The sequence below is a fragment of the Erinaceus europaeus genome, chromosome 4 (genome assembly GCF_950295315.1).
Source record: "Erinaceus europaeus chromosome 4, mEriEur2.1, whole genome shotgun sequence".
In the NCBI taxonomy this organism is placed as follows: domain Eukaryota; kingdom Metazoa; phylum Chordata; class Mammalia; order Eulipotyphla; family Erinaceidae; genus Erinaceus; species Erinaceus europaeus.
In genome coordinates, this window is record NC_080165.1 from 146,058,436 (window position 1) to 146,084,872 (window position 26,437).

Below are 26,437 nucleotides of genomic sequence, written 5' to 3' on the forward strand. Positions count from 1 at the left end.
TAAGCCAGGTAGGTAGGACACCTGCTGCCCTAATCAACTTTTGCGGATTTTGTATATTATTAGCTGTTGTTCCTTTTTTAAGATTTATTGTAGGGAGTCAGGTGGTAGGGCAGCAGGTTAAGCATACATGGTGCAAAGTGCAAGGACAGGCATAAGGATCCCGGTTCGAGCCCCCAGCTCCTCACCTACAGGGGAGTCGCTTCACAGGCAGTGAAGCAGGTCTGCAGGTGTCTGTCTTTCTCTCCCTCCCCATCTTCCCCTCCTCTCTCCATTTCTCTCTGTCCTATCCAACAATAACAATAAAACAACAAGGACAGCAAAAGGGAATAAATAAATATTTTTAGAAAAGATTTCTTGTTGCAGTGAAATGTCATCTTATCATCGAGGAAATTGCTCTTTTTCATGGGGGAAGTAATTCTTTTAAATTCATACTGATTATCCATTTTGCTTTGGTTTTGAGAATTATTACCAGAGCACTGCTCAGCTCTGGCTTATGGTGATGTGGGGAATTGAACCTGGGACTTTGGGGCCTCAGGAATGAGAGTGTCTCTTTGCATAACCATTATGCTATCTACCCTCCACACTTTTTTGAACTCTTTGTTTTTGTTTTGAGAATGAAAACAAACAAACAAACCCAGCCTGAGCAGCAGTGTTCCATTTGAACTCGGTGATGTGATTTTTCCTACTGTGTGATCTCTGTTATACTGTTCTCCTGGGGTGTGCACTCCTCACCTTACCACCAGGCTCTGAGCTCGGAGTTGTGGACTCTGGCGAGCACTCTTGAGATGAGTAGACAGATGAAGGCTTTGGAGCGGCTTGCACACGGTACTTTCTGGAGAGGTTCGGATTCCAGTTCCGCTCTGCCGTGGAACCGTTTGTCTTGAGCACATTAGTGTGACTCGTTTTTGCTGGTTTTGGAGGAATTTCTAATTTACTTGGTTTCTTGATTTTGCTGCTGCTTTTTCTGGATTTCATTACCTATTTTTAGTTTAGTTTTCTTCTGTTTACATTTGTAATAAGGAAGGTAATTAGTATCACAACAGCAGATCAAAAGGAAGTTCGACAAGCCTGTAATATCTAGTACCAGCTCAGTAACAGGAGGTTTTTTTTTTTTTTTTTTTTTTTTTCCCCCTGCTGCCTGGCTTATTGATGGGGCTCAGTGCCTGCACACTGGCTCTACCATTCCTGGTGGCTTTTTTCCCCCTCCCCTCTCTTTCCCTTCCCTCCTGCCAGTTCTCTCCTTTGCTTGCTTCTTTTTTTGATAGGACAGAGAGAAATTGAGGCGGGGCGGGGGCAGGGAGCTAGAGAGGGAGAGAGAAAGATAGACACCTGCAGGCCTGCTTCCCTGCAGGTGGGGAGTGTGGGCTCGAACCTGGATCCTTGCTCAAAGTGGTGTATGTGGCCACTCCTGTTTAATTTTTTTTTTTTCTTTTGATGGTAGTAAGACAGAGAGGAAGGGAGAAGGGGAGGAGAGACCCTGCTGCACTGCTCTGCCACTCTTGAAACTGTGCCCCTGCAGGCGGGGCCCGGGTGCTTGAAGCCGAGTCCTCACACATGATGGCGTGTGCACTGACACTTTGCTCGGAGCCAATTGTTTTCTTTTTGTTTTGTCTTAATGCTGAACTCCAGCTGTTCAGGATTTATACTTTATAAAGATTGTTTTTTCAGATTAAACAATGACTAGGTTTTCATGTTGTTCTTCTTTAGTTTTTTGAGAAATCTGTGTAGTCTTTCCTTTTGTGAAATGGCACAACTTTTTAGGTAAGGATTTGTGAAAAAAGTATTTGTCTCAGAGGTCTGAGTGCCAGTTTCACCTGTTCTTTTCTCATCTATAAGATCAACATTTCTGTTAGCACTTTTCCAAATTTATGACTTCTTGGATGTTTCTTAAAGTCGCCTGTAAAATCCCTGATTATAAATTTATTTTTATTGCCTATATGTAGGATCTGATTAATTCATTGAAGAACAAGACCCAGGTCTAATGATTGCCACCTTTAATGTAGTATAGTCCTAATTGAAAGGTTGGTCTTTACTAATTTTACACGTAGAAAAAGAACAAGAGAGTGGGATATGTATGTGAAGAATCATTTAGTCATATCGAATAGCTGTCAGCAGAAACCAAACTGAGTAGGTTGTTAAAAAAAAAGGCTGTAAACTAAATTGTATTATTTGCTAATTACTCCCCTCCATCCTATTATTTTGCTATCTCTTTTTCTTCCTTCCTTTTTAGTTTTTTTTCTACAAAGTATTAAAGAATCATAAAATGCATTCTTATCTTGAGTTTTTTTTGTTTTAATTCTTTTTAAACTTAAAAAATCTCAAGATTGGGTATTTGTGGTAGGAAGCTCTGGCTAGAGTTTAGAAGGACATGACAAAAGAAAAAATAAAGTATATAACTATTTATCACAGAATACTATTCTTTATGGAAGATAATAGTTCAAGTTCAGTTGGGATTACTTTGTTAATCTGTTTGAGTGAAAATATAATAACACTGGGTGAAGTTTTTCTCTGTGTTGAGGAGGTCACTCAGATTTTCAGCTCAACTGAAACTAAAAAATTTTTGTTGATGTTTACCAGATGTCAATGATTTGTAAAGTAGTGAAAATACACATGTTTAACTCGGTTCTGTTTCTGTGCAGTCATGGCCAGAGAGACACAGCCCAGATTCTTCTGTTACGAGGAGCCAGATACCTGCCAGATAAAAATGGAGTGACTCCTTTAGATTTGTGTGTACAGGTGTGTGTGCTATTGTATATTCTCAACTCCTTATCATTACCATAGAAACCGAGACAGGTAAAATCACTATTTTCTCAAATAGTGGATGGAGGGTGGATGCAAAGGTTTTCATATTGCTTAGCGGCTAGCCCACCCAGGGTAGCATACATTTTACCGTGGCTGAGCGCCTGGGTTTGAGTATGTAAAAGGGGAAATTTCAGAAGCAGTAGAGCAGTGCTGTGGTACCGTGAGCTGTAGAGTTACTCTGGCCTGATCACCAGTTACAAGAAAGCAAGATTTTTGTTTTGTCTTTCTCATTATGTAACCTTTAACAAGAACTGTAGCATTGTGGTATTAAGAATCAAAATAGTAAGATATCTATCTATTTACTTTTTTTTTTCTTCTAATAGTTCCTAAGAGTTTCTAAGACCCTTGCAATCTCTAGAGTAAAAAGCATGTCTTTTTTCTGTTAATGAGCAGAGTGGTAGCTGAAAATCTCGAGGTCACTTCAGGTTAGGGGCTGATAGTTAGAGGACAGCTTCCTCTCGGGGGAGTAGAGCCAGCCTGGAGATGAAGCCCAGTACCAGGGGCCAATCATTTAGTCACTTTTACCTATGTAATAAAATTTCCACAAAACCCCTTAACAGTAGTTTAGAGCCTCTGGTATACCATACAACATGGAAAGAAAATTCAGTCATCTGCTGTCTCTTCCTACTTTTCTCTGTCACTTTCTTTCCATCTGGGCAGAAAAAAAAAAAAAAAAAAAAAAAAACAACACTCTGGAGTGGTGAAGACCCAGCAACAAAGATAGCTACAAAACAAAAAACCAAATACCTACACCTTTTAGTAGGGGTTTTGTCCACTCTAAAGTGGCCTCCAGGTCAGACCTTATGGACCTGAGCCACATAGCTTGTGGGATGTGCACTTATTCTGGGTTGAGTCAGAACTGAATCAGGTGTAAGAGACCCGTTGGCGTCCAGAGAGAACTGGAGAATTGCTTCCTGCGCGAAATGCACACTGGGCCCCAGAGGTGCTGTGCGTAGAGGAGGCACATTTTCTTTTAGGAGGTTTGCTTTCCAACTTACATAACTTCTATACCTTGTGTTCAGGGTGGCTACGGAGAGACTTGTGAAGTATTAATTCAGTACCACCCTAGGCTTTTTCAGACAATTATCCAGATGACACAGAATGAAGATCTTCGTGAAAACATGGTAACGTGATTCTGCTAGTGCCTTATAAATGAGCTTTGTCATGAAGATGATATTTGTGTATTTTATATATGTGCCTGTTAATCTCATTTATCATTATATGATTTTTAATCATTTTAATTTGCTTATATATACTATAGGATAAATTTGAACCATATAATAATTAGTTAATAGTATGCCGATGTTTGGCCTTCTGAATCTTTTATCTTTTAAGTCTTTGGTTTCTACATAAAATAATTATGTTATTTTCCATGAATAAAAAATCCTAGGAGTTACGGTATTTTGGTAATGATTAGTTTATTGAGTTATGCATTTGTAGTAATGTATATTTTTTTTTGGGGGAAAATACAGAATGTGAACTTTTGTTCTGTAGTTTTGGAACTGAATTTTCATAAATAAATTTGTTTCTGTTCAATTTATATACTTTGCTTTTGTACTTACTATGTAGTTTTAAACAAAGGATTATATTTATCTCTAAAATAACTTTAATTTAAGAAGGCAAATATATGCAAAGCATTTAATTTCAGCTATCTGACTTCAGTGTGCTTCTTAGTATAAACTAAGAACTTAAAATTTTTGGTAAAGTCTGACGGATTATTGTGTAACCACTTTTTTTTTTTTCCACATTGCAAAAACAATCAGTTGCGACAAGTTTTGGAACATTTGTCTCAGCAAAGTGAAAGCCAGTACTTAAAGATTTTAACAAGTCTTGCTGAAGTCGCGACCACAAATGGTCACAAACTGCTGAGGTAAGAATTCTGAAATATCAGCAAATCGGTGTATAGCAGCTACCTGTCGGCGCTGTCTCCTTCTCGGCTTCTTCTGGGGCCAGTTTATTTTGTTGAGTGTCTTCTGTCAGTGGTAGGGTGGTCTAAAAAACTGAGTTACCATTGTAATTTGTTTTAAAGGACCAGTCTCAGCAACTGTTTCTTAGAAGAATATAGTCAAGAGGTACTTTTGTGAATTTGGGTAAACTTAAGGTTTAAAGAAATAATAATTTCTTAGTCTAGTCATGAAATAAAATATTTGTAAAAAAAAATCAATAGTTTAAAAATCTTGGCCACTAATCTGTGAGACTTGAGTGCAGGCTGTTGCTCACCATTTTAGTGAACCCTCATAATTCCTTCTTCTTGAATCTGCATACAGGCCAGTTCTTTGTTCTGTCTAAAAGATTCTTCAATGACTCATTTCTAAATTCATGGAGCTAATGAATTTAGTTACTGGCTCTCGGACTCATTGGATTGTCCCTGCAACTATCCTTCTTTGCATGTGCTTAGTCACCTGGACTAAAGTTACTCACACCAACAGAACAGCCACTGAGAAATGGTTATTTTGGCTTCGCAGCGTTTGGCCAGCTTCTTCTGATAGACAGAGACAGAGGGAGAATTCTGTGCCTGAAGTAAGGCAGAAACGTGCTTGCCTGTGGTGTATGTGTGTGTAAAAGGTTTGCATTTTGTATGAAGTTTGGATTTTATGATATCTTTATGTAATAAAAGAGATATTTCACTGGTTGAAATATGAGAAATGACATTTTCTTTTTTTATATCTATTTTCCTTTCTGTTGCCCTTTTTTATTGTAGTTATTGTTGTTGTTACTGATATCGTCATTGTTGGATAGGACAGAGAGAAATGGAGAGAGGAGAGAAAGAGAGAGAGGGGGAGAGAAAGATAGACACCTGCAGACCTGCTTCACCACTTGTGAAGCGACCCCCTTGCAGGTGGGGAGCCGGGGGTTCAAACCGGGATCCTTATGCCGGTCCTTGTGCTTTGTGCCACATATGCCTAACCTACTGCACTACCTCCCGATTCCCTGAGAAATGTCATTTTCTATACCAACTCAGAAGCTGTTTAATTTGTGTAAAACTCTGAAATTACTAGGCTATATTTTGTTGAAGATTGTGAGATGCCACTGTTTAAGAAAACATTTCTTACCTCAAGATAGCTCAGGGGGAAAAGAAAAATATTTCTTACCTCAAGATAGCTCATGAAATCTTACCTAGATAAACCACTTAAAAAGATATTTGTATGTATGGTAGTTTTGCAGGAGAAAGTCAAATTCAGATCCTTGTCATAGAATTTGAATCGTTGTTAATGTTTCCAAGAGTTTCAGTGTTATAAAAAAAGGAAATAGTTTTAGCCAAGCCAAGTTATAATTTTGTCATTATCAACTCTCAAGATATAAAATGAGAAGCACTTTTGATTATGTAAAAGTCAGTGTAAAGGCCAATGCAAGGTAAACAATTGGAATGATTCCATAAGCATTTAATTCAAAGTTAACTAAAAACTAAGAAAAAATGTTATCAATGTATTGAAATTGTACTAGTCAAATATAGTGTGGATAGCAATATCTATTATATTTAGCTAACAGTTGTAAATAATAATTTTATTGAGTGTTTTTAATAACTTAATAATTCTTAGAATGGGAAAAAATTGAAATGAAAAGTTTAGTGAATTTTGGTTCCCATGTCATTAGGATAGAAAACAATCTCTAATCAGGCACTTGCCAGACTGATAGAAGTAGACACTTGCTAGTCCCCCATTTCTAATTCTGTTCTTTTTTTTTTTTTTTCTGTTAAATGATAACTAAAAATATCTTAGAGGAAGACTTAATAAATTGGGAAAAATACACTTAGAGAAAGATAGTGTAAGATTTGATAATTAACTTTATACACCCATACCCTTCTGTCCAAAACTTTGTGACTTTTACTGTCCTTTTGTCCAGTCACTGTGATACAAGAATACTGATGCAAGAGATTTAAAAATAAACCACTCCCTGAACAACAACAATAAAAATGTAAAATCTACCATTAGATATAATACAAAGATAGCTTAACTTCTACCTTTTCTCAATGGAAAATAATAATTGACATGATGATGTACAATCCCAAGATATTTTGAATTCTGACAACACTTTTGACTTGGCAAAGAAACGCTGTATTTAGTGTGATTTGATGCTGTTGAATTAGAATCTTTATTTTTCTTAGTGGGGGAACATTTTCTGTTTATAAGAATCATTATATAGACTATACAAATCATATGTATATATATATATATATGACTATATACATATGTCTCTATATAATATTTATTTATTAATGAGAATGACTGAAGGAGATAGAGAATGAATCAGACATCATGTGCTGCTGGGGATTGAACTCAGGACCTCATGCTTGAGAGTCCAGTGCTTTATCACTGCGCCGCCTCTGGACCACTACCATTATTATATAGAGAACTATGCTGATGCAGATAGTGACTTTAAGATCAATTTGTGAATTTTCTATACATGAACAGTTGAGGAGAGAGTTGGCTTATGGATACAATAGTAGCAATACTCCCCCTCTTAGTTAAAAGCATTTGAGTTGTGGGCTGGCCTGAGGACAAAACATCTCTACTTTTGCTTCTGTAAAACATATCTAGAGTTCTAGATAATCAGTTTAATCTCCAAATCCACTTTTGGTAGCAAAACTTTGAGATTGCCTTGAAGTTGGTGCTATTCTACCAATGACCATGATAATTTTCTCACATTTTATCCTTTGATCGTTGACTACATTCTGATTCTTTAAAAATTAACAACTCATCTTTGCAATCAAAATAATGTACATTTTTGGTAAGCAAAACGTAATGCAACATGTTAAAATATGTTGTCCCTAGAGTAACAGAAAAGGGGTTTTAATTATTTTATTTCAAAAGGTAGGTAATGTGGCAAAAGTAACATCAAACAGCTATGTTAACAGTATTGGGGTGTTGGAAATATGGTGGATTTTTGCATAGTAAAATGTCATGACTGTATTGGGGTGTTGGAAATATGGTGGATTTTTGCATAGTAAAATGTCATGACTGTATTGGGGTGTTGGGAATATGGTGGATTTTTGCATAGTAAAATGTCATGACTGTATTGGGGTGTTGGGAATATGATGGATTTTTGCATAGTAAAATTTCATGACTGTATTGGGGTGTTGGAAATATGGTGGATTTTTGCATAGTAAAATGTCATGACTGTATTGGGGTGTTGGAAATATGGTGGATTTTTGCATAGTAAAATGTCATGACAGTATTGGGGTGTTGGAAATATGGTGGATTTTTGCATAGTAAAATGTCATGACTGTATTGGGGTGTTGGAAATATGGCGGATTTTTGCATAGTAAAATGTCATGACTGTTCTGATAACCAAATGATTTACTTTCTCCATCTAACATGTTCATTTTTAAATTTCAATTTTTAGCTTATCCAGCAATTATGATGCTCAGATGAAGAGCCTTTTAAGGATTGTGAGGATATTTTGTCATGTCTTTCGAATTGGTCCATCTTCTCCCAGTAATGGAATTGACATGGGCTACAATGGGAATAAAACTCCAAGAAGCCAGGTTTTCAAGGTCAGAAAAGTATATGGTGTTATTAGGAAGATAGACATAAGAGAAATGAACTTTGACACTGCATATGCATTCACTAATCAAAAATAGCATAAACAGGATGTAAGTTTGGCTGAGACCCATATCACTTTTTAATTTAGCTGCACCTTTCTCCTTTCATTTCTGTCTAATCAACAGAAAGTCTGAATTGGTGAGCTTTCTCTATTTTTCTTATAGATAAAATTTTACTTCACTTGTGCTTTGTACTAAACGATATTTTATGTTTAAATCTGAGTTACTTTTATTTAGTGTGCTTACTAACAGTTCCTTTAATCTCACTTTAAAGAAAAAACACTGAGATATTGTTACACGAATATCTTCTAAATTTAGCATCTTCATGGATGAACTTATTAGGTGAACAATCACAGAGGTAGGGCTGTAGTGCACCCCCTTAAGCACATACTTTACCAGGTAGAATGACCTGGGTTTGAGTCCCCACTCCCCACCTACAGTAGAAGCTTCATGAGCAGTGAAGCAGGTCTGCAGGTTTCTGTCGTTCTGTCTCACTCTCAATCTCCTCCTCCCCTCTCAATTTCTCTCTGTCCTGTCTAGTAAAATAGAAAGAAAAGAAAAATGGCTGCTGGGAGTAGTGGCTTCATAGTGGTGGCATCAAGCCACCAGGTAACTGGTAGTAATTAAAAAGAGAGAGAGAGAGAATTGCACATAAAACTCAAAGTGGTATTGATACCCAAAATTAATGTGACTTCATGACTGATAGTAACACTTTTTTTTTGGTAGTTTTATACATACATACATATATATACATATATACATACATACATATATATATATATATATATATATATATATATATATATATATACACACACACACACACACACACACACACACAGAAAACACATTTTGGACAGTTGTGTGATTTAATAACTTAATTGTACCTTAAGAAATTTGTAGTATAGATTTGCTTTTGGGCTCACGAGACAGTGTTCCAAAAAAGTGATATAAATGTATGTACCACTTCCTTGAAAGCTACTTTAATGATAATCTTTTAAAAATAGTTTTCACTAGTGATTTAATAATGATTGGCAAGATTGTGATCGGTGTTCCATATACCCTCCCCTCCACTGGAAGCTTCCCTATTCTTTATCCTTCTGGGAGTATGGACCAAAGATCTTTATGGGGTGCAGAAGATGAAAGTTCTGGCTTCTGTAATTGCTTCTCTGCTGGACACGGGCATTGGCACATGGATCCAGACCCACAGCCTGTTTCTGTCTTTCCCTAGTGGGGCAGGGCTCTGGAGAGGTGGGGTTCCAGGACTCATTGGTGAGATCATTTGTCCAGGGAAGTCAGGTTGGTGTCATGGTAGCACCTGCAACTTGGTGGCTTTGAAGCATTAAGATATAAAGCTTTTGTTTAATAATCGGGAACCTAAAGGTAGAAGTATAACACATGAAATTTGGGGTCTTCATGTTGGAAGGAGCTAGGAAATCTATTTTAGGTCTATTGCAAGGGTCCCATGACTTGGCTAATTTTTGCCTGAGCCCAACAGCTGACATGCAGGTGGGCTAGGAGTCTTGTCTGGGAAGACGGTGTCAGAGTTGAGGATAGGATGAGAAAGCTGGATCATGGCAGAGAACAGCTCCTAAATATGGGAAAAGTATATAAAGAAAGCTAGTTTTCCCAGTTTTACTCTGTAAATTTGAGGTCAAACTAATGATTTATGCCAATGATCCTTCTCTTCCATGGAACTTTTAAGTCTAAATGGTTTACAATCTTTTTTGACATTAGATCCTGTAACACCCAAGTATAATAGCTTTCAGGAAAGATATATAACCGCTTTGTGTATTCGCTTGTGTATTTCACTCTTAAGCTTGGTTCAGAGTTTTGACCTGTGTAATTCTCTTTTCCCTTCTTATTCTGCCACCTCCTGGAAGAAAGAATTTATGCATCTTGTAACTTTAATTTTTTTTTTCAGCATACCACTTTCTGGAATACTATCTAGTAGTGATAGCTTACTGTTTGTGTAAACTTTGAATCTAAATGATTGATTTACTGTTTTGTCAGTACTGTTATAACTGATTGTTACTGCTCATATATTAACATTTACATGTTCTGGTGTGACTCACACTGTTACTGCAACTGCTGCCAGTTTGAGTTTGCTCAGTTCATTCCTTCTATTCAGGTGTGTGTGTGTGTGTGTGTGTGTGTGTATAGTCACCATTATTCAAATTAGCTAGGTTATATTCACTGCTTTGTGGTTTGTTTATGCATTTATTTATTGCTAAATTTGAATCTGCCACCTATTCTCTGATGATAACAGAAATAAGTTTATGTTAAGTAGAATCTGTAAAGACTCCTAATACTTGATTAAGTGATAAATGTGAGCTTCTGCCTGGCTAGTTATTACAGATAGAATGCACCTGATATGGGACTTTGTTTTCTTGTTAGCTTGTTTTAATTTAAATTTATTTATTTTCCCTTTTGTCGCCTTTGTTGTTTTTATTGTTGTTGTAGTTATTATTGTTCTTGTCGTCATTGTTGGATAGGACAGAGAGAAATGGCGAGAGGAGGGAACGATAAAGAGGGGAAGAGAAAGATAGACACCCGCAGACCTGCTTCACCGCCTGTGAAGCGACTCCTCTGCAGGTGGGGAGCGGGGGCTGAAACCAGGATCCTTAAGCAGGTCCTTGTGCTTCGCTGCGCTACGTGCGCTTAACCCGCTGTGCCACTGCCCGACTCCCTTTAGCTTGTTTTAAGGTCTACACTCTGTATTTAGATTGTCATGTACTAATTATACTAATTGTCATGTACTAATTATATAGCATTTACTCCTCCTCGGCTAGTTCATTTAATTTATTAATGTTTATATCCTTTTTTATAGTTTTAAAAAATATTTATTCTCTTTTGTTGCCCTTGTTGTTTTATTGTTGTAGTTATTATTGTTGTTGTCGTTGTTGGATAGGACAGAAAGAAATGGAGAGAGGAGGGGAAGACAGAGAGGGGGAGAGAAAGACAGACACCTGCAGACCTGCTTCACCGCCTGTGAAGCTACTCCCCTGCAGGTAAGGAGCAGGCGGCTAGAACCGGGATCCTTATGCCAGTCCTTGCACTTTGTGCCATGTGCGCTTAACCGGATGCGCTAACCCCCGACTCCCTTTAATATCCTTTTAAGGTATTTTCTTGATAGCTACTTTTGCTTCTGACCACTTCCTTTCTCTTAAATTTTAACCTTTTAGTTAGAACATTTTCTCTTGCAAAACCCAGCTAATTGAAAAAAAAAACAAAAAACAAAACATGGCTTTTAAGGAGTTTACTGTCCTTGTTCTATTTAATTTGGGTGAATTAAATGTGGAATCTTTGGAAAATGACAAAACTCCCATTTATAAAGATCAGAATAGAAACTGTCCATGTTTATGAGACCTTATGTTCAGTATAGGTTGATTAGAGTTGTAAAAAAGTCTTAACCATTCTCCAGGCTACTGCAGTGTTAGGCTGGAAATAATCATTTTAATTTTTACCACATTTCCTCCAAAGTAGCAATGGGTCCCTACTTTTCATTTAATTACCTAGGTATTCTTAGCATGTCACTTTACTGTTAAGATTAACTAATGAGCTTTCTGGTAGGAGTGCGCGGGTTTATAGACCATGTGTTTTTAGTAGGTGAGATTGCCCAACATCCTGTTGAGTTTTCTCATTCACTTTAGAAGTCTTAATGTTAGTACTTAGCCGTTTTCCAGTGTTGATGAGATTATTGCTTTTCACCTTGAGAACTTTAGAACATCTGAAGGAGGTATAGTTCTGGTTAATGAATCGGCGAGAACATGGAGAAGACATGGGCTTTCTGAATCTCTCTCTCTCTTCTCTCCTCTCCCTCTCTCACACTTTCCTCCTCCTCCTCCTCTTTCTTCTCTTTCTTCTCTCTCTCTCTCTCTCTCTCTGTGTGTGTGTTTTGAATACTAAGCTCTATTAACATAGAATCATTATGGAAAAATTTGGAAGTCAAGAAATATCAAGGATCTTTTACATTTAAGATTTAATCTTTTGTGGGTTAGGAGCACGTGGTTCGAGCCCTCTGGCTCCCCACCTGCAGGGGCGTCGCTTCCCAGGCGGTGGAAGCAGGTCTGCAGGTGTCTGTCTTTCTCTCCCCCTCTCTGTCTTCCTCTCCTCTCTCCATTTCTCTATGACGACATCAATAACAACAATAGTAATAACAACAATAAAAAAGGCAACAAAATGGAAAATAAATAAATATAAAAAAAACAAAAAAAAAGATTCAATCTTTTGAGCCTTACTTAGCACTGGACATTCAATTTGAGATTGAGAAGGGATTTCAAGATACTATAAAAGACTTATAAAAGTTTAGTAGTGACTTCCTATCAAAATTTGCCTTATTTTAGCAAATAGATCTTGCAATTTTTGTAGCAGTCCAGCAAGTTTCAGAGTACACATTCAGAAATATAATTTGAAGTATTTTAATGTCTCCTTATTTTGTATGATTGTTACTAGCATGCCATAAATGTACTAAAAAATAGAATTTGTGAGGGTGGAGATCACTCCCAAAATATGAAATGAGGGTGTGTCAAGAAACCTACTCCTGTTCTCCATAACCACAGCTCATTTTTCATAGTGATTATTTTAATTCTATTTACCTGATGGTTATCACAGATAATAATTTTCACAGTGCTTATGTTGCTGTTGAGGAATTTCCCCAACACATCATTTTAAGGGTCAGTTATGGGTAAATATACCTCAGGGTTGGGATTGAATTTTAACAGAGGAGTAAGACAAAACCAGAAAAAGGAAAGGCCCAAACTAGTTTATTACCCCCCCCCCCATCATCCTCTTTGAATGTTTTGTTGTCTTCCTGTGTTAACAGCTCTTTCTGGCTTTTTATTTTCATCACTGTCCCTTTTCTTTTCTTTTTTTTGTTTGTTTTTACTGCCTCCAGGGTTATTGCTGGGGCTCAGCGCCTGCACCATGAATCCACTGCTCCTGGAGGCCCTTTTTCCCCCTTTTGTTGCCCTTGTTGTTGTAGCCTTGTTGTGGTGGTTGTTGATGTGTTCGTTGTTGGATAGGACAGACAGAAACCGAGAGAGGAGGGGAAGACAGAGAGGGGGAGAGAAAGACAGACACCTGCAGACCTGCTTCACCACTTGTGAAGTGATTCCCCTGCAGGTGGGGAGCCGGGGCTCGAACCAGGGTCCCTGCGCCAGTCCTTGCGCTTTGCGCCACATGCGCTTAACCCGCTGCGCCCCCCCCCCCCCCCGACTGCCAGTGTTCTCATTTCTGTGAACAGCAGGTATCGCTTCCTGCCTTAGGCTTCACTTCCACTTTGCACGCTGATTTTCTAGGATGTAGCCCTTTTCATTTAGAAGCCAGTTAATCCATTTTGTTTCAAGCAGTTGTTTTTTTAAAATTAATTATTGTTATTTTTAGTATTATTATTATTTTTACATAGCCACCTGTTCTTTCTGTTCTGGAAGTTGACTTTCTGCTCTAAAGCTAAATAGTTTTGTTAACATAAAAAGTTCTTCTTTGTCTGTTATAGCAGGTTTAATAGTTTGCTCTTGAAAAATTATATGCAGAGTTGGATCAATGATTAGACTTAAAACTTTTGGGGGGTGGGGAGGTAGTGCCACAGTTGTTAAGCCCACATAGCGCGAAGCTCAAGGACCACGTAAGGATCCCGGTTCGAGTCCCCCGCTCCCCACCTGCAGCGGCTTCTCTCACAAGTGGTGAAGCAGGTCTGCAGGTGTCTGTCTTTCTCTCCCCCTCTCTCTGTCTTCCCCATCTCTCCCAGTTTCTCTCTTGTTGGTCTGCTTCTAATTCTGCTTCTAAAACCCCTTCTGTTTCATTGGTTTAATCCCCCTGCTTAACACTGTATTCTATTTACATAGCCACTGTTAACTAAGCACCACCCTGCCTGCAGGACATTGGTTTAATCCCCACTGGTTCATGATGTCTTTTTGCTCCGCCCCCTCTCCTTATCACACCCTAATTTCCACCAGTCTCTTTTCGCTCCACCCTCTCTACATCACATCCTGTTTCCACCCTACTTGGCGAGTATATATATAAGCACAGGATTGTGATTATGGATAGTTTTAGATGGCTTAGCTTAGATTGCACTGCATTTTATATGAATAAAGAGATACTGTGTACAGCTTAGCCATGAGTCCTTGGTCCTCTGTCTCCCACCTGCGAAGCTAGCCCGGCACTCTCTGTCCTATCCAACAACAATAACAACAACTGCAATAACAACAATAACAAGGGCAACAAAAATGGGAAAAATGGTTGCCAGGAACAGTGGGTCAGTCAGTAGCTCAGGCACCGAGCCCCAGCAATAACCCTGAAGGCAAAGAAAGAGGAAAAAAAAAAAAAAGAATTAAAACCTTTAAAGTGAAGGTATCATGTCATTGTTTATGGCAGCTGGTACTTTTTGTTCTTCCATTAAGCTTCTCAGAGAGAACCTGAGGACTGACTGTGCTTAGTACCACCCTGAAACAGTGCCACTTTGTGGTGGGAAGGGCTGCCCCTGCGACTGAGAGTGGGATACTTACTAAGCAGTTGCTCAATCAATAGTTTGTTCTGTTTGGTTGTCACTGACTTTTTTTTTTTTTTCCAGATAGAGACAGAGGAAGAGAGAGAAAGATACCACAGCACCAAAGGTTCTTCTAGTTAGTGGGAGCTGCACTTAGCCTGGGTTGTGCAGGAACCAGCACTTTTTATTGATGTAAAGGGGGCTGCTTGTTTGGTTTTCTACTTTTCACTTACTGTCTAAGACTTGAAACTTTTTTTTTTTGCCAATTGGTGAAAAACTTTCCAGAAGAGTATGTGCTGGAAACATTAAGAAAAACTGAGTATGTTACAGAGGAGTTTTTTTCTTCTTTTTTTTTTTTTTTTTTGTTTTGTTTGGATTATAGTTGGGAAGAATCTAGTAGTGGAACAGCTTGTTTAAGTTTTGTGTGAGTTCCAGATATGGTTGCATAGCACTTTCATAGTTAACCTTTAAAAGCTGGAGTCTGTCTTTGGTTAAAACAGAATCTGACTTTCTAAAACTCATGGCTCAGTTTGCAGCATTCTCTGATTGCATAAAAATGTCAAAAAGATTAAATTTTATGTTAATTTATATGAATTTTGGTCAGTTACAATTTTTTAAAAATTAAAAAAAAATTTTTATTGGATAGAGACAGCCAGAAATTGAGAGGGAAGAGGAGAAAGAGGGAGAGAGAAGGAGAGACGCCGGAAGCCCTGCTTCACCACTCGTGAAGCTTTTCCCCTGCAGGTGGGGACTGGAGGCTTGAACCTGGGTCCGTGCACATTGTAACATGTGTGCTTAACCAGGCCCACCACCACTGGTCCCGGTCATTTACAATTTTTAAGAGAAATATTTACAATAGGATTAAGAGTGAAGGACTCTTTAGCCATTTTCCTTTCCCAAGCCCCTTAGCAGTTAATCTTTATTTGGAGTTTAAAATGTTCTGTAGAGTCTTCTCCCCAACTTTATTTTATTTATTTATTTATTTAAGCTTCGGGCTGATCTCTAGCATTCTGTGCCAGCACTATGAATCCACTGCTCCTGAAAGCCCCCCCCCCCCATTTTTTATTGGATAGGGCAGAGAAATCTAGAGGGGAGGGGAAGACAGAGGGAGAGAGAAAGATAAACACTTGCAGACCTGCTTCACCGCCTGTGAAGTGACACCCCTTCAGGTGGGGAGCCAGGGCCTCAAACAGAAATCCTTACTCTGGTTCTGGACACTCTGTATTAAGTGCGCTTAACCCGCTGTGCTACCTCCCACCTCCCCAACTTTATTGAAAGATGTAATTCATGGATACAGCATTGTGTGCGTTTGTAGTGTACATACAATGCGATGACTTGATGTACATAAATGTTGTGAACTATTTACCATAACGTCAGTTGAGCCATTCTTCACCTCACTAAACCACCATTTTGTTGTTGCTATGGTGAGAATACTAGAGCTCCACTTTCATCCTTGCTTACAAGGGAGTGCACAAGAAAGTATTGATGACTGGATCACAGTGCTCTATGCCAGATCCTTGGTGAGAGCTATTTTAACAGTAGTTAGGCATTTATTTATAGTTATTTCTTTCTTTATTCCCTTTTGTTGTCCTTGTTGTTTTATTGTTGTAGTTATTATTGATGTCGTTGTTGTTGGATAGGACAGAGAGAAATGGAGAGAGGAGGGGAAGACAGAGAGGGGGAGAGAAAGATAGACACCTGCAGACCTGCTTCACGACCTGTGAAGAGACTCCCCTGCAGGTGGGGAGCCGGGGGCTCGAACCAGGATCCTTATGCCTGTCCTTGTGCTTTGTGCCATGTGTGCTTAACCCGCTGTGCTACCGCCTGACTCCCTAGTTCTCTCTCTTTTTTTTTTAAACCTACTGATTATTAGAGAGGATTTTATACATCAATATAGGCCTGTTCTGACATTTGTGGTCACATAGTTTAAAAAATTGCAAATTTCAGTGGCCTGGGAGTATCTGTGATAGAGTGATAGAGCTTGGGATATGACCACAGGATGATACCTATAGCCCAGTACTGTGTAGGCTGTAGGGCTGCTCTGTGCTGGGCTTGCGTCCTGGGAGAGAGACCAGGAACTCGTGATGGCGTGGTAATAGGATTCTTTATTCATGTGGGAGCCCCACAGTGGGGTGTGAGCACAGCGGGTTAGGCCACGTGGCGCCAAATCAGTGGCCGGAGTCCACCTGCCTGTCTGCACGCTTGCTCTCATCCAGGTCGGCACACAGAAAGAGAAAAAGAGAAGAGATAAAAACCAGAAACGGAAGTGGCTTTTATAGGATAAAACCGGAAATGGCAAGCCAGAACCGGAAATGGCTAGGAAAGGGGGGTGGAGAAAGGAAAAAGGCATGCTGGGAACTTCCTTAGCAACTGTTGTGATGGTTTTAGCCGCAGGGCGGGTCTCAAGGTAGAAAGAAGATAGATCAGTGGGTGGGATCTTTCAGCAAAACAGTCATCATGCAAATAGGCCATAGTATCAGCAATGGGGCAGGGGGGGCTGGCTTAATGTCCGGCAGCTCTGGCCTTTCTCACCTCTCTTGTCTCTCTACCTTTCTCTACCACATGAAAGACAGGAAACAAATAGGAAATTTCATTTGAGGTTAAATTACAAAGACATTACTCCTAAATAATAGACTCCACCTGTGGCGGGGGTGGGGTGGGGGGGCAGCTTCACAGGTGGTAAAGCAGGTCTGTAGGTGTCTCTCTTTTTCTCAGCTCTATCTCCCTTCTCCTCTCGGTTTCTCTCTATTCAACATAAATAAAAAAAATAGAATGTAAAAAAAAAGAATAATAGAAAAAAGAAATTTATTCTCCTTTACCTTTCTGTAATTCCTAAATAGTTTAGTTCACCTCTCTTTAATTGTAATTAAGTCATTGAACTTAGGTTAAAATAACAAATCTTAGGGGACTGTACATCTAAAAATAATGCATATTTTAAAACCCAGTAGTTAAAAAAATAAAACTAAATATGTAAAACATCTAAGAGAAAGAGCATTACTTAAAATTTCTTGTTAAATAGTACTTTTCTCTTTTTTGCTTCAAAGAAGAAATTAATGCAAAATAAATTATTGTTTATAAATGAAGGATTATTATATCACTCATGTTTATGTAACACTGCCACGTTAGCTTGGGGGTACACAGGTATGTAAGTTTTTCTTTTATAGTATCTAAGTTCAGTGGTATGTTTTCTTTTTATCTTGGAGTTTGAGAATGATGTTAATAAATGTTTTTCCTTTTTTCTCTTAGCCTCTTGAATTGCTTTGGCATTCATTAGATGAATGGCTAGTTTTAATAGCTACAGAACTGATGAAAAATAAAGAGGACTCAACGGACATCGCTTCTATTTTACTGAAACAAAAAGGCCAGGATCAAGATGGAACTTCCATTCCTCCATTTGAAACTCCAGGACCTGGGAGCTATGAAAGTCTCTCCGATGGCAGAAGGGAATCTAAACCAGATGCTCTGGAAGGGAGACAGGAAGCCAGTGCCGACTGCCAGGATGTCATTTCTATGACAGCTAACCGGCTAAGTGCTGTCATTCAAGCTTTTTACATGTGCTGTTCTTGCCAGATGCCTCCGGGGTGAGAAGGTTTCTGCTTATTATTGCTTTCTCAAGTAGGTGCAGAAAGCCTGTGTTTTTGTTAATTTCAGTGATAGCAAATAATAATTTGTTCATTTTAAAGTTTATTCTGATCTTATTTTAGATACTCACTGTTTTAGAATTAGTAATAAGTATTTGCATTTTAGGCTTTATAGAAATTTATAACAATAGAATGGTAAATGTCACATTGTATAAGATCTCTTAATTTTCACCTTCTGTAGAATAGAGGTGCTTAACATTTCAAGGTTTTTAAAAATATTTATTTTCCCTTTCGTTGCCCTTGTTGCTTTTTTTTTTAATTGTTATTGTGGTTATTGTTGTTGTTGATGTCATCGTTGGCTGCAAGAACAGAGAGAAATGGAGAGAGGAGGGGAAGACAGAGAGGGGGAGAGAAAGATAGATACCTGCAGACCTGCTTCACCACCTGTGAAGCGACTCTCCTGCAGGTGGGGAGCCAGGGCTGGAACCGGGATCTTACCTCGGTCCTTGCGCTTTGCGCCACGTGTGCTTAACCTGCTGTGCTGCCGCCCTACTCCCCATTTCAAGGTTTTTTATAAGTCATTTATTTTTGTAATCTCTTAAGTAAAAGTTGTGTTATATATTTTTTCACTTGTGAATTAAATATGTCTCAGTTTCTTAAATTTATAAAGTGACCCAATGGACATTATTTTTCTTTTTTCATTTAGAAGCCAGTATATTTCAGTACATATTTGTCAAAATTGTTGTATCAACCACTTTTGTGTATATGTTCTGTTTTTCACCCCCCCACAGAATGACTTCTCCCCGTTTCATTGAATTTGTTTGCAAACATGATGAAGTTTTAAAATGCTTTGTTAATAGGTAAGATTTAAATGTTACATTATTCAAAAATTGTTCAGTGACAAGTGGACTGTAGGTAAGGACTCATATGGGGTTTTCTTTGCTTCTGTGCCTGTGTACTTCTTTTTCTTTCCTCCCTCCCTCCCTCCCTCCCTTCCTTCCTTCCTTTTTTTACCAGAGCACTGCTCAGCTCTGGCTTATGGTGGTACAGGGGATTGAATTTGGGGCTGTGGAGCCTCAGGCATGACATTCACTTTGCATAACCATTATACTATCTCTCCCCACCCCTCAGTGCCTGTATATTTAAGTTTGCCTTTCACTTAATGTTACTCACTCATCTGAACAAAATATATTTTTCTTTTAGAAATCCCAAAATTATATTTGATCACTTTCACTTCCTCCTCGAATGTCCTGAGTTGATGTCAAGGTTCATGCATATCATAAAAGCCCAGGTAGACATTTCTGATTCTTACTTTGAGTCTGTCTAATGGAAATTAATCTCTTTAGTTTGAATATTGTTTCATGAAATGTTATACTTGAGACATCTTATAAGTGGCATAAATTAATTTTTCAGACATGTGGAGTTACCTATCTGACTCTATTATGAAGAGTAACTTTTCCAGGAAGAGCATGCTGATTACCGACTGTGTCTAGAGGCTTATGCAAAGGTGCAGAATACGCTGCCACCTTTCCTGAAATAAGTTCCATGGAGTTCTAGTTCTGTGTGGCTTGTGGTCCTTAAGAGTATTTTGCCCCCCAGTGCATTTGGGAAATGTGGTATATATGCCCCAAGCTTATTGAGGAATAACATGTCAACAGCTTGTAGAAGGGTTGAGAAGCCCTTTCTAAAATAGCGATTTAGTTTTGTCTTCCGAACTTATTTAGCCTGAGAACTTTTCTCCCACCAGGGCTTTCGCCATTCTTATGTCTTGTGAGAACTGTTAGAGAAAAGTTCATTTTCCACTTAGTAGCTTCTGTGACTTTGGGTACATTTCTAACATTCCAGGACCTTAGGTTTTTTTTTTTTTCTTTCTTTATTCCTTTCTTTATTCCTTTCTTTCTTTCTTTCTTTCTTTCTTTCTTTCTTTCTTTCTTTCTTTCTTTCTTTTTCTTTTTTCTTTTTTCTTTTTTCTTTTTTTTCTTTTTTTACCGGAGCACTGCTCAGTTCTGGCTTATGGTGGTGTGGGGGACTGAATTTGGGACATTGGAACCTCAGGCATGAGAGTCTCTATGCATAGCCATTATGCTATTCCCCCCCATGAAGAATATTCTAAATATTTACTGATACATATGTTTAATAGGTAGTAGTTGTATAGGAGATAAGAATCGTATTTGCGCGGGAGTCGGGTTAAGCACAGGCGGCGCAAAGCGCAAGGACCAGCGTAAGGAACCCTGTTGGAGCCCCGGCTCCCCACCTGCAGGGGAGTCGCTTCACAGGCGGTGAAGCAGGTCTGCAGGTGTCTGTCTTTCTCTCCCCCTCTCTGTCTTCCCCTTCTCTATCCATTTCTCTCTGTCCTATCCAACAACGACAACAGCGATAATAACTATAACAATAAAACAACAAGGGCAACAAAAGGGAATAAACAAATATTTTTTAAAAAGAATCATATTTGTTCAAGAGAATCTTTTTTTTAATATATATATTTTTTATTATGTTTATTTATTGAATAGAGACAGCCAGAAATCAAGAGGGAAGGGGGTGACAGAGAGGGAAAGAGACAGAGAGACACCTGCAGCACTGCTTCACCACTCCAAAGTTTTTCCCCTGCAGGTGGGGACTGGGGGCTTGAACATAGATCCTTACGCACTGTAATATGTGCGCTCAACCAAGTGCGCCACCACCCGGCCCCTCAGGAGAATCTTAATTCGGTCTCGAAGGGAGATAATGAACACCTATAAAATTATATTACAATGATGCTTCATTCTTAAAAAATTAGGGAAGAAGAACTCACTGTAGTCACAGGGGAAATTTCAAAGTGGAGGTAGATTTTTTTTTTTTTTCCATAAAAAGACATCTATTTGGTTTTTAATACAAAATGACTCAGGAACATAAAAGAAATATACAAGCCAGTTATTGAATTGAAAAAAATTCCCTAACAAATTCTAGTTACAGTCCCTGTTTTGGCATGGTTAAGAAAACAGGAAGCTACAAACCAACCAATGTCTGCCCCTTTGAATAGACCTGACCTAAAGAGAGAGAGAAAGAGAAAGAGAGACAGATAGATAGATCCCAAATGGTCCCTGAAATCTGTCAGGTGGTTTTTAGAGTGGAGGTAGATTTTAAGCTAGACTTTGAAAAACCATGAAGGATTTTTATGGGGGGTGGAGAATGAATGTTCTGGCCAAGGCATGTTGATGAAAACAGTGTGACACGGTGATGATTGAAGTCTGTGTTTCCTGTAGGTGGGAAGTGAGTTATACGTATGAAGAGGTAGCTTGGGGTCAGACCATGTTGGGTCTTGATTGCAAGATTGAAGAATTCTAGTAGTTTGATTGTCAGATGCCATTGATAACTTTGCTTCTGGAGAATTGAAATGATTCTCAACAGAATTTTATAAGTAACTTGTTAGAAATGTGCGCACATGTTACACTGCACAAGGACCCAGGTTTGAGCCCCTGGTCCCCACTTGCGGGGGCAAAGCTTTGGGAGTGGTGAAGCAGGGCTGCAGGTGTCTCTCTGTCTCTCTCCTTCTCTGTTCCCCCCTTCCCTTTCAATTTCTGACTGTCTCTATACAAACAAAGATAATTTAAAGAAAAGAAAAAGAAAGGTAGGAGAGACTAGAGGCTATGACTTGCTTAGTGATATTAAGGTAATGAATAACTATGTAAGTTTTATTGATAACTTTTATCATTTACTATTTTCTTTTATTGAGTTGCAGTCAATTATTAAACATTGATTTCAGGTGAACAGTAGAAAGATTTGAATATATTGTGAAATGATCACAATAAACCCATTAAAGATCCTTAGAGATTAAAAAAATTTTATTTTATATTTATTTTCCCTTTTGTTGCCCTTTTTATTGTTATTGTAGTTATTATTGTTGTTGTTATTGATGTCATCATTGTTAGATGGGACAGAGAGAAATGGAGAGAAGAGGAGAAGACAGAGAGAGAGAGAGAGAGGGAGAGAAAGACACCTGCAGACCTGCTTCACCGCCTGTGAAGCGACTCCCCTGCAGGTGGGGAGCCAGGGGCTCAAACCGGGATCCTTACATAGGTCCTTGTGTTTTGCGTCACGTGCGCTTAGCCCGCTGCTCTACCACCCGACTCCCCCTTAGGGATGTTTTAAGTGTCTTTAGGGACAATGGCCTTTTGAGGTAGCTGAAGAAATAAAGACAGCTAAGAACTGATTCTTCAAAATAACTGTACACTGTGGGTTGGCAAAATAGTTACCTGGAGAACGTCCTTTCTATGTGTATATTTCTGCCGGGCTAGAACAGCAAAGCCCTGGGGATGAGAAGAAAATGAGATGCATGATTGACTATAGATGTCTGTGAACACGTGTTCAATAATGATGACAATATGGGGCTCAGTAGTACTTTTTCATACTTCTTTAGAAGTGCTGCCTGCAAAGTCTTTGAAATGAGAAAGCTCATGAATAGTACGAAAACACTGAAAAATTAGACCAGAGTGAAAGGGACATGATGCCATGACAGCTAATTAATTGCAAGCGATGCGCCGTTCTACTGTCGACATTACTGGGAAAATGGCGTCACTTGAAGTTATGAGTCTTAAGACTCAACTAGTCATCTGTCAGTGCTGATTTCCTGACTCCAGAGGTTGTTTAGTTAATAGGAAGAATACTTCTTTATGGGAAAACAACACAGTGACATAGTTGGGCATGAGTGACTAGATGCTGTGCTAGCAACTTGTTCACATACGAGGGAAAATAGTATTTTGTAACCTACCGAGGGATTTTCTGTAACTTCAAGGCTGCTTTTCTAAAACAAGAGCCAACCAACCAACCAGCCAAACAAACAAACAAAATCCCCACGTAACCCCTGTTTTTTGTTCTAAAATGTAAGTCTTCAGGTGACTGACAGGTAAAAGAGGAGGCATCTTGTATATAGTTTTACAAATGCTATTAAGACACGCCTTGGTAATCAGTTCTGCTTTGTCAATTTTTTTATGGCAAAGCAGGTACTCACAAGGTTTATATATGAAAATGTACCCTTTGGCGTTGTAGGTGTGTATATACGTGTTCGTGAATGTTTAGATCTCACAGATACTACCTTTTAGGGATATAATCTACTGTACCTTTTAATTTTGTGTCTGAATCATGAAAAAAAATGCTATTTTGCTGCTGGAAAGGTGGCTGAGTTGGTGGAGTGCAAGGGTTTGCCTGCATGAGGCCTCTTTTTTTTAAAAAAATATTTATTCCCTTTTATTGCCCTTGTTTTTTATTGTTGTTGTAGTTATTGTTGTTGTTATTGATGTCATTGTTGAATAGGACAGAGAGAAATGGAGAGAGGAGGGGAAGACAGAGGGGGAGAGAAAGACAGACACCTGCAGACCTGCTTCACCACCTGTGAAGCGACTCCCCTGCAGGTGGGGAGCCGGGAGCTGGAACCGGGATCCTCACGCTGGCCCGTGTGCTTTGCGCCACGTGAGCTTAACCCGCAGCGCTACCGCCGAACTCCCTAGGTCTCTGGTTTTCTATCTAACATTGCATGTGCGGAGTCAGAGCGATGCTCTGCTTATAGTTACTCTCACTCATAAAAAAAAAAAAAAAGTTTTTTACATTTGCTTTTTTCTTGGTTCACAGTTTATAGAGGAAGGATATCCTTTTATATTTAATACCCTTTGTTAAATTTGCTTATCATCATTGGAAGTACTTATTTACAAGAATTTTACCACTCTTCTAAGTGATAAGATAAAAAGACCACTCACTTCCTAAGCATTTTGTGTTCTGAGTACTCCCAGGTTATTTAACCTCTTGGTGCTCTACTTTTCTATAAATTGGGGATAATAACAATTTGTTTTTCCCCATAGCTTTCTCACTATTAGGCCTTGGTGGGGTTCATATTTTCCCAGGAGGAAGAAGGTGGAGTTGTGAAGGTTTACTAAGTTCCGTTGTATCACCAACCTACCAAGTATCCAAGACAGGATGCCTGACTGTGCTATCAGACTTCAAAACCCACGCTTGAAACATACTGCTTCTGCATAATGTTCTTTATCTCTCCTGTTTGATAAATAATCACCATCGATATTTCAAGAGCCTTACGTTCTTTATTAAAAATCAAGTAATTTAATTTGTATGGATATAACAGCAGCACTTTACTCAAAATAAAATCTACATTTAACATGTAAAAGGAAACCATTTATTTACTCTTCTTACTGAAAGGGCATATAGAAAAGGCAGAAGTTACTCTCGCCATTTAATTTCAAAATAATATTTAATGGTGAATTAGTGATATTTAAAAAAGTGATATTTAAGTTTTCGGAAGCAAAAACTAATGTTTCTGTTAGCTCAGGTGAAGAAATTTAGTGACATCCTAACACTGTCTGAATGATAATCTCTTTGGAGTGTTATTATTATTATTTTTTGTTTTGTTTTCCTGCAACTCTTGGCTTTTGTGATACTGCTCCATCCAGGTTCTTCTTAATATTTCCCACCTGTGTTCATTATTTGCTAAGCAAATTCTTTCTGAATTGTGATCATAAACTTCTCTGCTCTTGGTGTTTGTCCCTATGTCTTTAATCTCTTGACAGAGATCCTACCCTGTCTCTAACTTCAACTTTGTGAATGACTATTTCCACTGTCTCAACTGTGTCACATTTTGGTATTTATTTCCAAGTCTTTAATAGTTGGATTCCAAATAAAGCTAGAATAACTGTTGTTATTCTTATTAATTTTCTTTTTACTGGTATCTTCTAGAAGGGGGAAGACTGTCATAGGGTCCCCTCAAGTTATTTATGTTATTAAATTCTATCCTTAGAATCTTCTCTCTTGGGAGTCGGGCGGTGGCGCAGCGGGTTAAGCGCACGTGGACCATTTCTCTCTGTCCTATCCAACAGCAACGACATCAACAACAACAATAATAACTACAACAATAGGGAGTCAGGTGGTAGTGCAGTGGGTTAAGCGCAAAAGCGCTAGGACTTGCATAAGGATCCGGGTTCGAGCCCCCGGCTCCCCACCTGCAGGGCAGTCTCGCTTCACAGGTGGTGAAGCAGGTCTGCAGGTGTCTTTCTCTCCCACTTTCTGTCTTCTCCTCCTCTCTCCATTTCTCTCTGTCCTATCCAACAATTACGACATCAATAACAACAACAGTAATAACTGCAACAATAAAACAACCAGGGCAACAAAAGGAATAAATAAATGACTATTTAAAAAAGAGAAAAAAAGAATCTTCCCTCTTTAATATTGTTTTTTTTAAAAAATATAACCTTGTAATTCATTGAGTCTTCTCAGTTGCAGTATAGGAGATTTAAAAATCATTACTTTATGGGCAGTTTAAGTTTTTTTTTTTTGTGTGTGTATCTATTGAAATGTCAAAGCATTATAAAGAACTGCTTAAAAAATAACCCTAAATGGTTATTTGTATACATAGTACTTAGCATTCCAGTCAAGTAAATCTGACAGGTGATTGAAATGCTTCTAATGTATTTTACTGTTTCCTTTTGCGGGGGGGTAGCCATTTAAAGAGCGCTGTGAATGGTTCTATGAACACCTGCATTCCGGGTTACCAGATTCAGACATGGTGCACAGGCCAGTGAATGAAAATGATATCCTCCTGGTTCACAGAGGTATGTCTAATGAAAAAAACCGATGTGTGTGAGAAGCAGCATTAATTATCGTCAATTTCAATATATAAAATTAACCAATGCTACATATTTAGATTCTATTTTTAGGAGTAGCTGTGAAGTTGTATCCAAAGCAAACTGTGCAAAGCTAAAACTAGGGATTGCTGTACGGTTCCATGGAGAAGAAGGCATGGTGGGTATAGAATTTAAATGTTGTTAAGGTCACCATATGTCACAGATTGAAATAGTCTGGGAGGTGGCGCAGTGGATGAAGATTGAACTCTCAACCACAAAGTCTCCATTTCAGTCTCCTGCAGCACATGTACCAGAGTGATGTTTGGTTGTTTCTCATCTTTCTCATGAATAAATAAATAAATTCTCAAAGATTGAAAGAAACTCGAATGAAGTTTAATAGGTGATTGATAGTGGAAGGCATTTA

The 26,437-nt window shown here is 38.6% G+C and overlaps 1 protein-coding gene across 2 annotated transcripts in view; it reads left to right on the top strand.

Annotated features, from left to right (window-relative positions):
• HACE1 (HECT domain and ankyrin repeat containing E3 ubiquitin protein ligase 1) overlaps window positions 1-26,437 on the top strand; it is a 96,384-nt gene that overhangs the window by 39,648 nt on the left and 30,299 nt on the right. For both annotated transcript variants that reach the window (XM_060190709.1, XM_060190710.1), the window contains exons 8-16: window positions 2,640-2,736; window positions 3,825-3,926; window positions 4,566-4,672; window positions 8,146-8,296; window positions 18,078-18,412; window positions 19,204-19,272; window positions 19,616-19,703; window positions 25,890-26,001; window positions 26,094-26,191. In XM_060190709.1, the coding sequence (XP_060046692.1) occupies window positions 2,640-2,736; window positions 3,825-3,926; window positions 4,566-4,672; window positions 8,146-8,296; window positions 18,078-18,412; window positions 19,204-19,272; window positions 19,616-19,703; window positions 25,890-26,001; window positions 26,094-26,191 (1,159 nt within the window). The remainder of the gene's footprint in view (window positions 1-2,639; window positions 2,737-3,824; window positions 3,927-4,565; window positions 4,673-8,145; window positions 8,297-18,077; window positions 18,413-19,203; window positions 19,273-19,615; window positions 19,704-25,889; window positions 26,002-26,093; window positions 26,192-26,437) is intronic.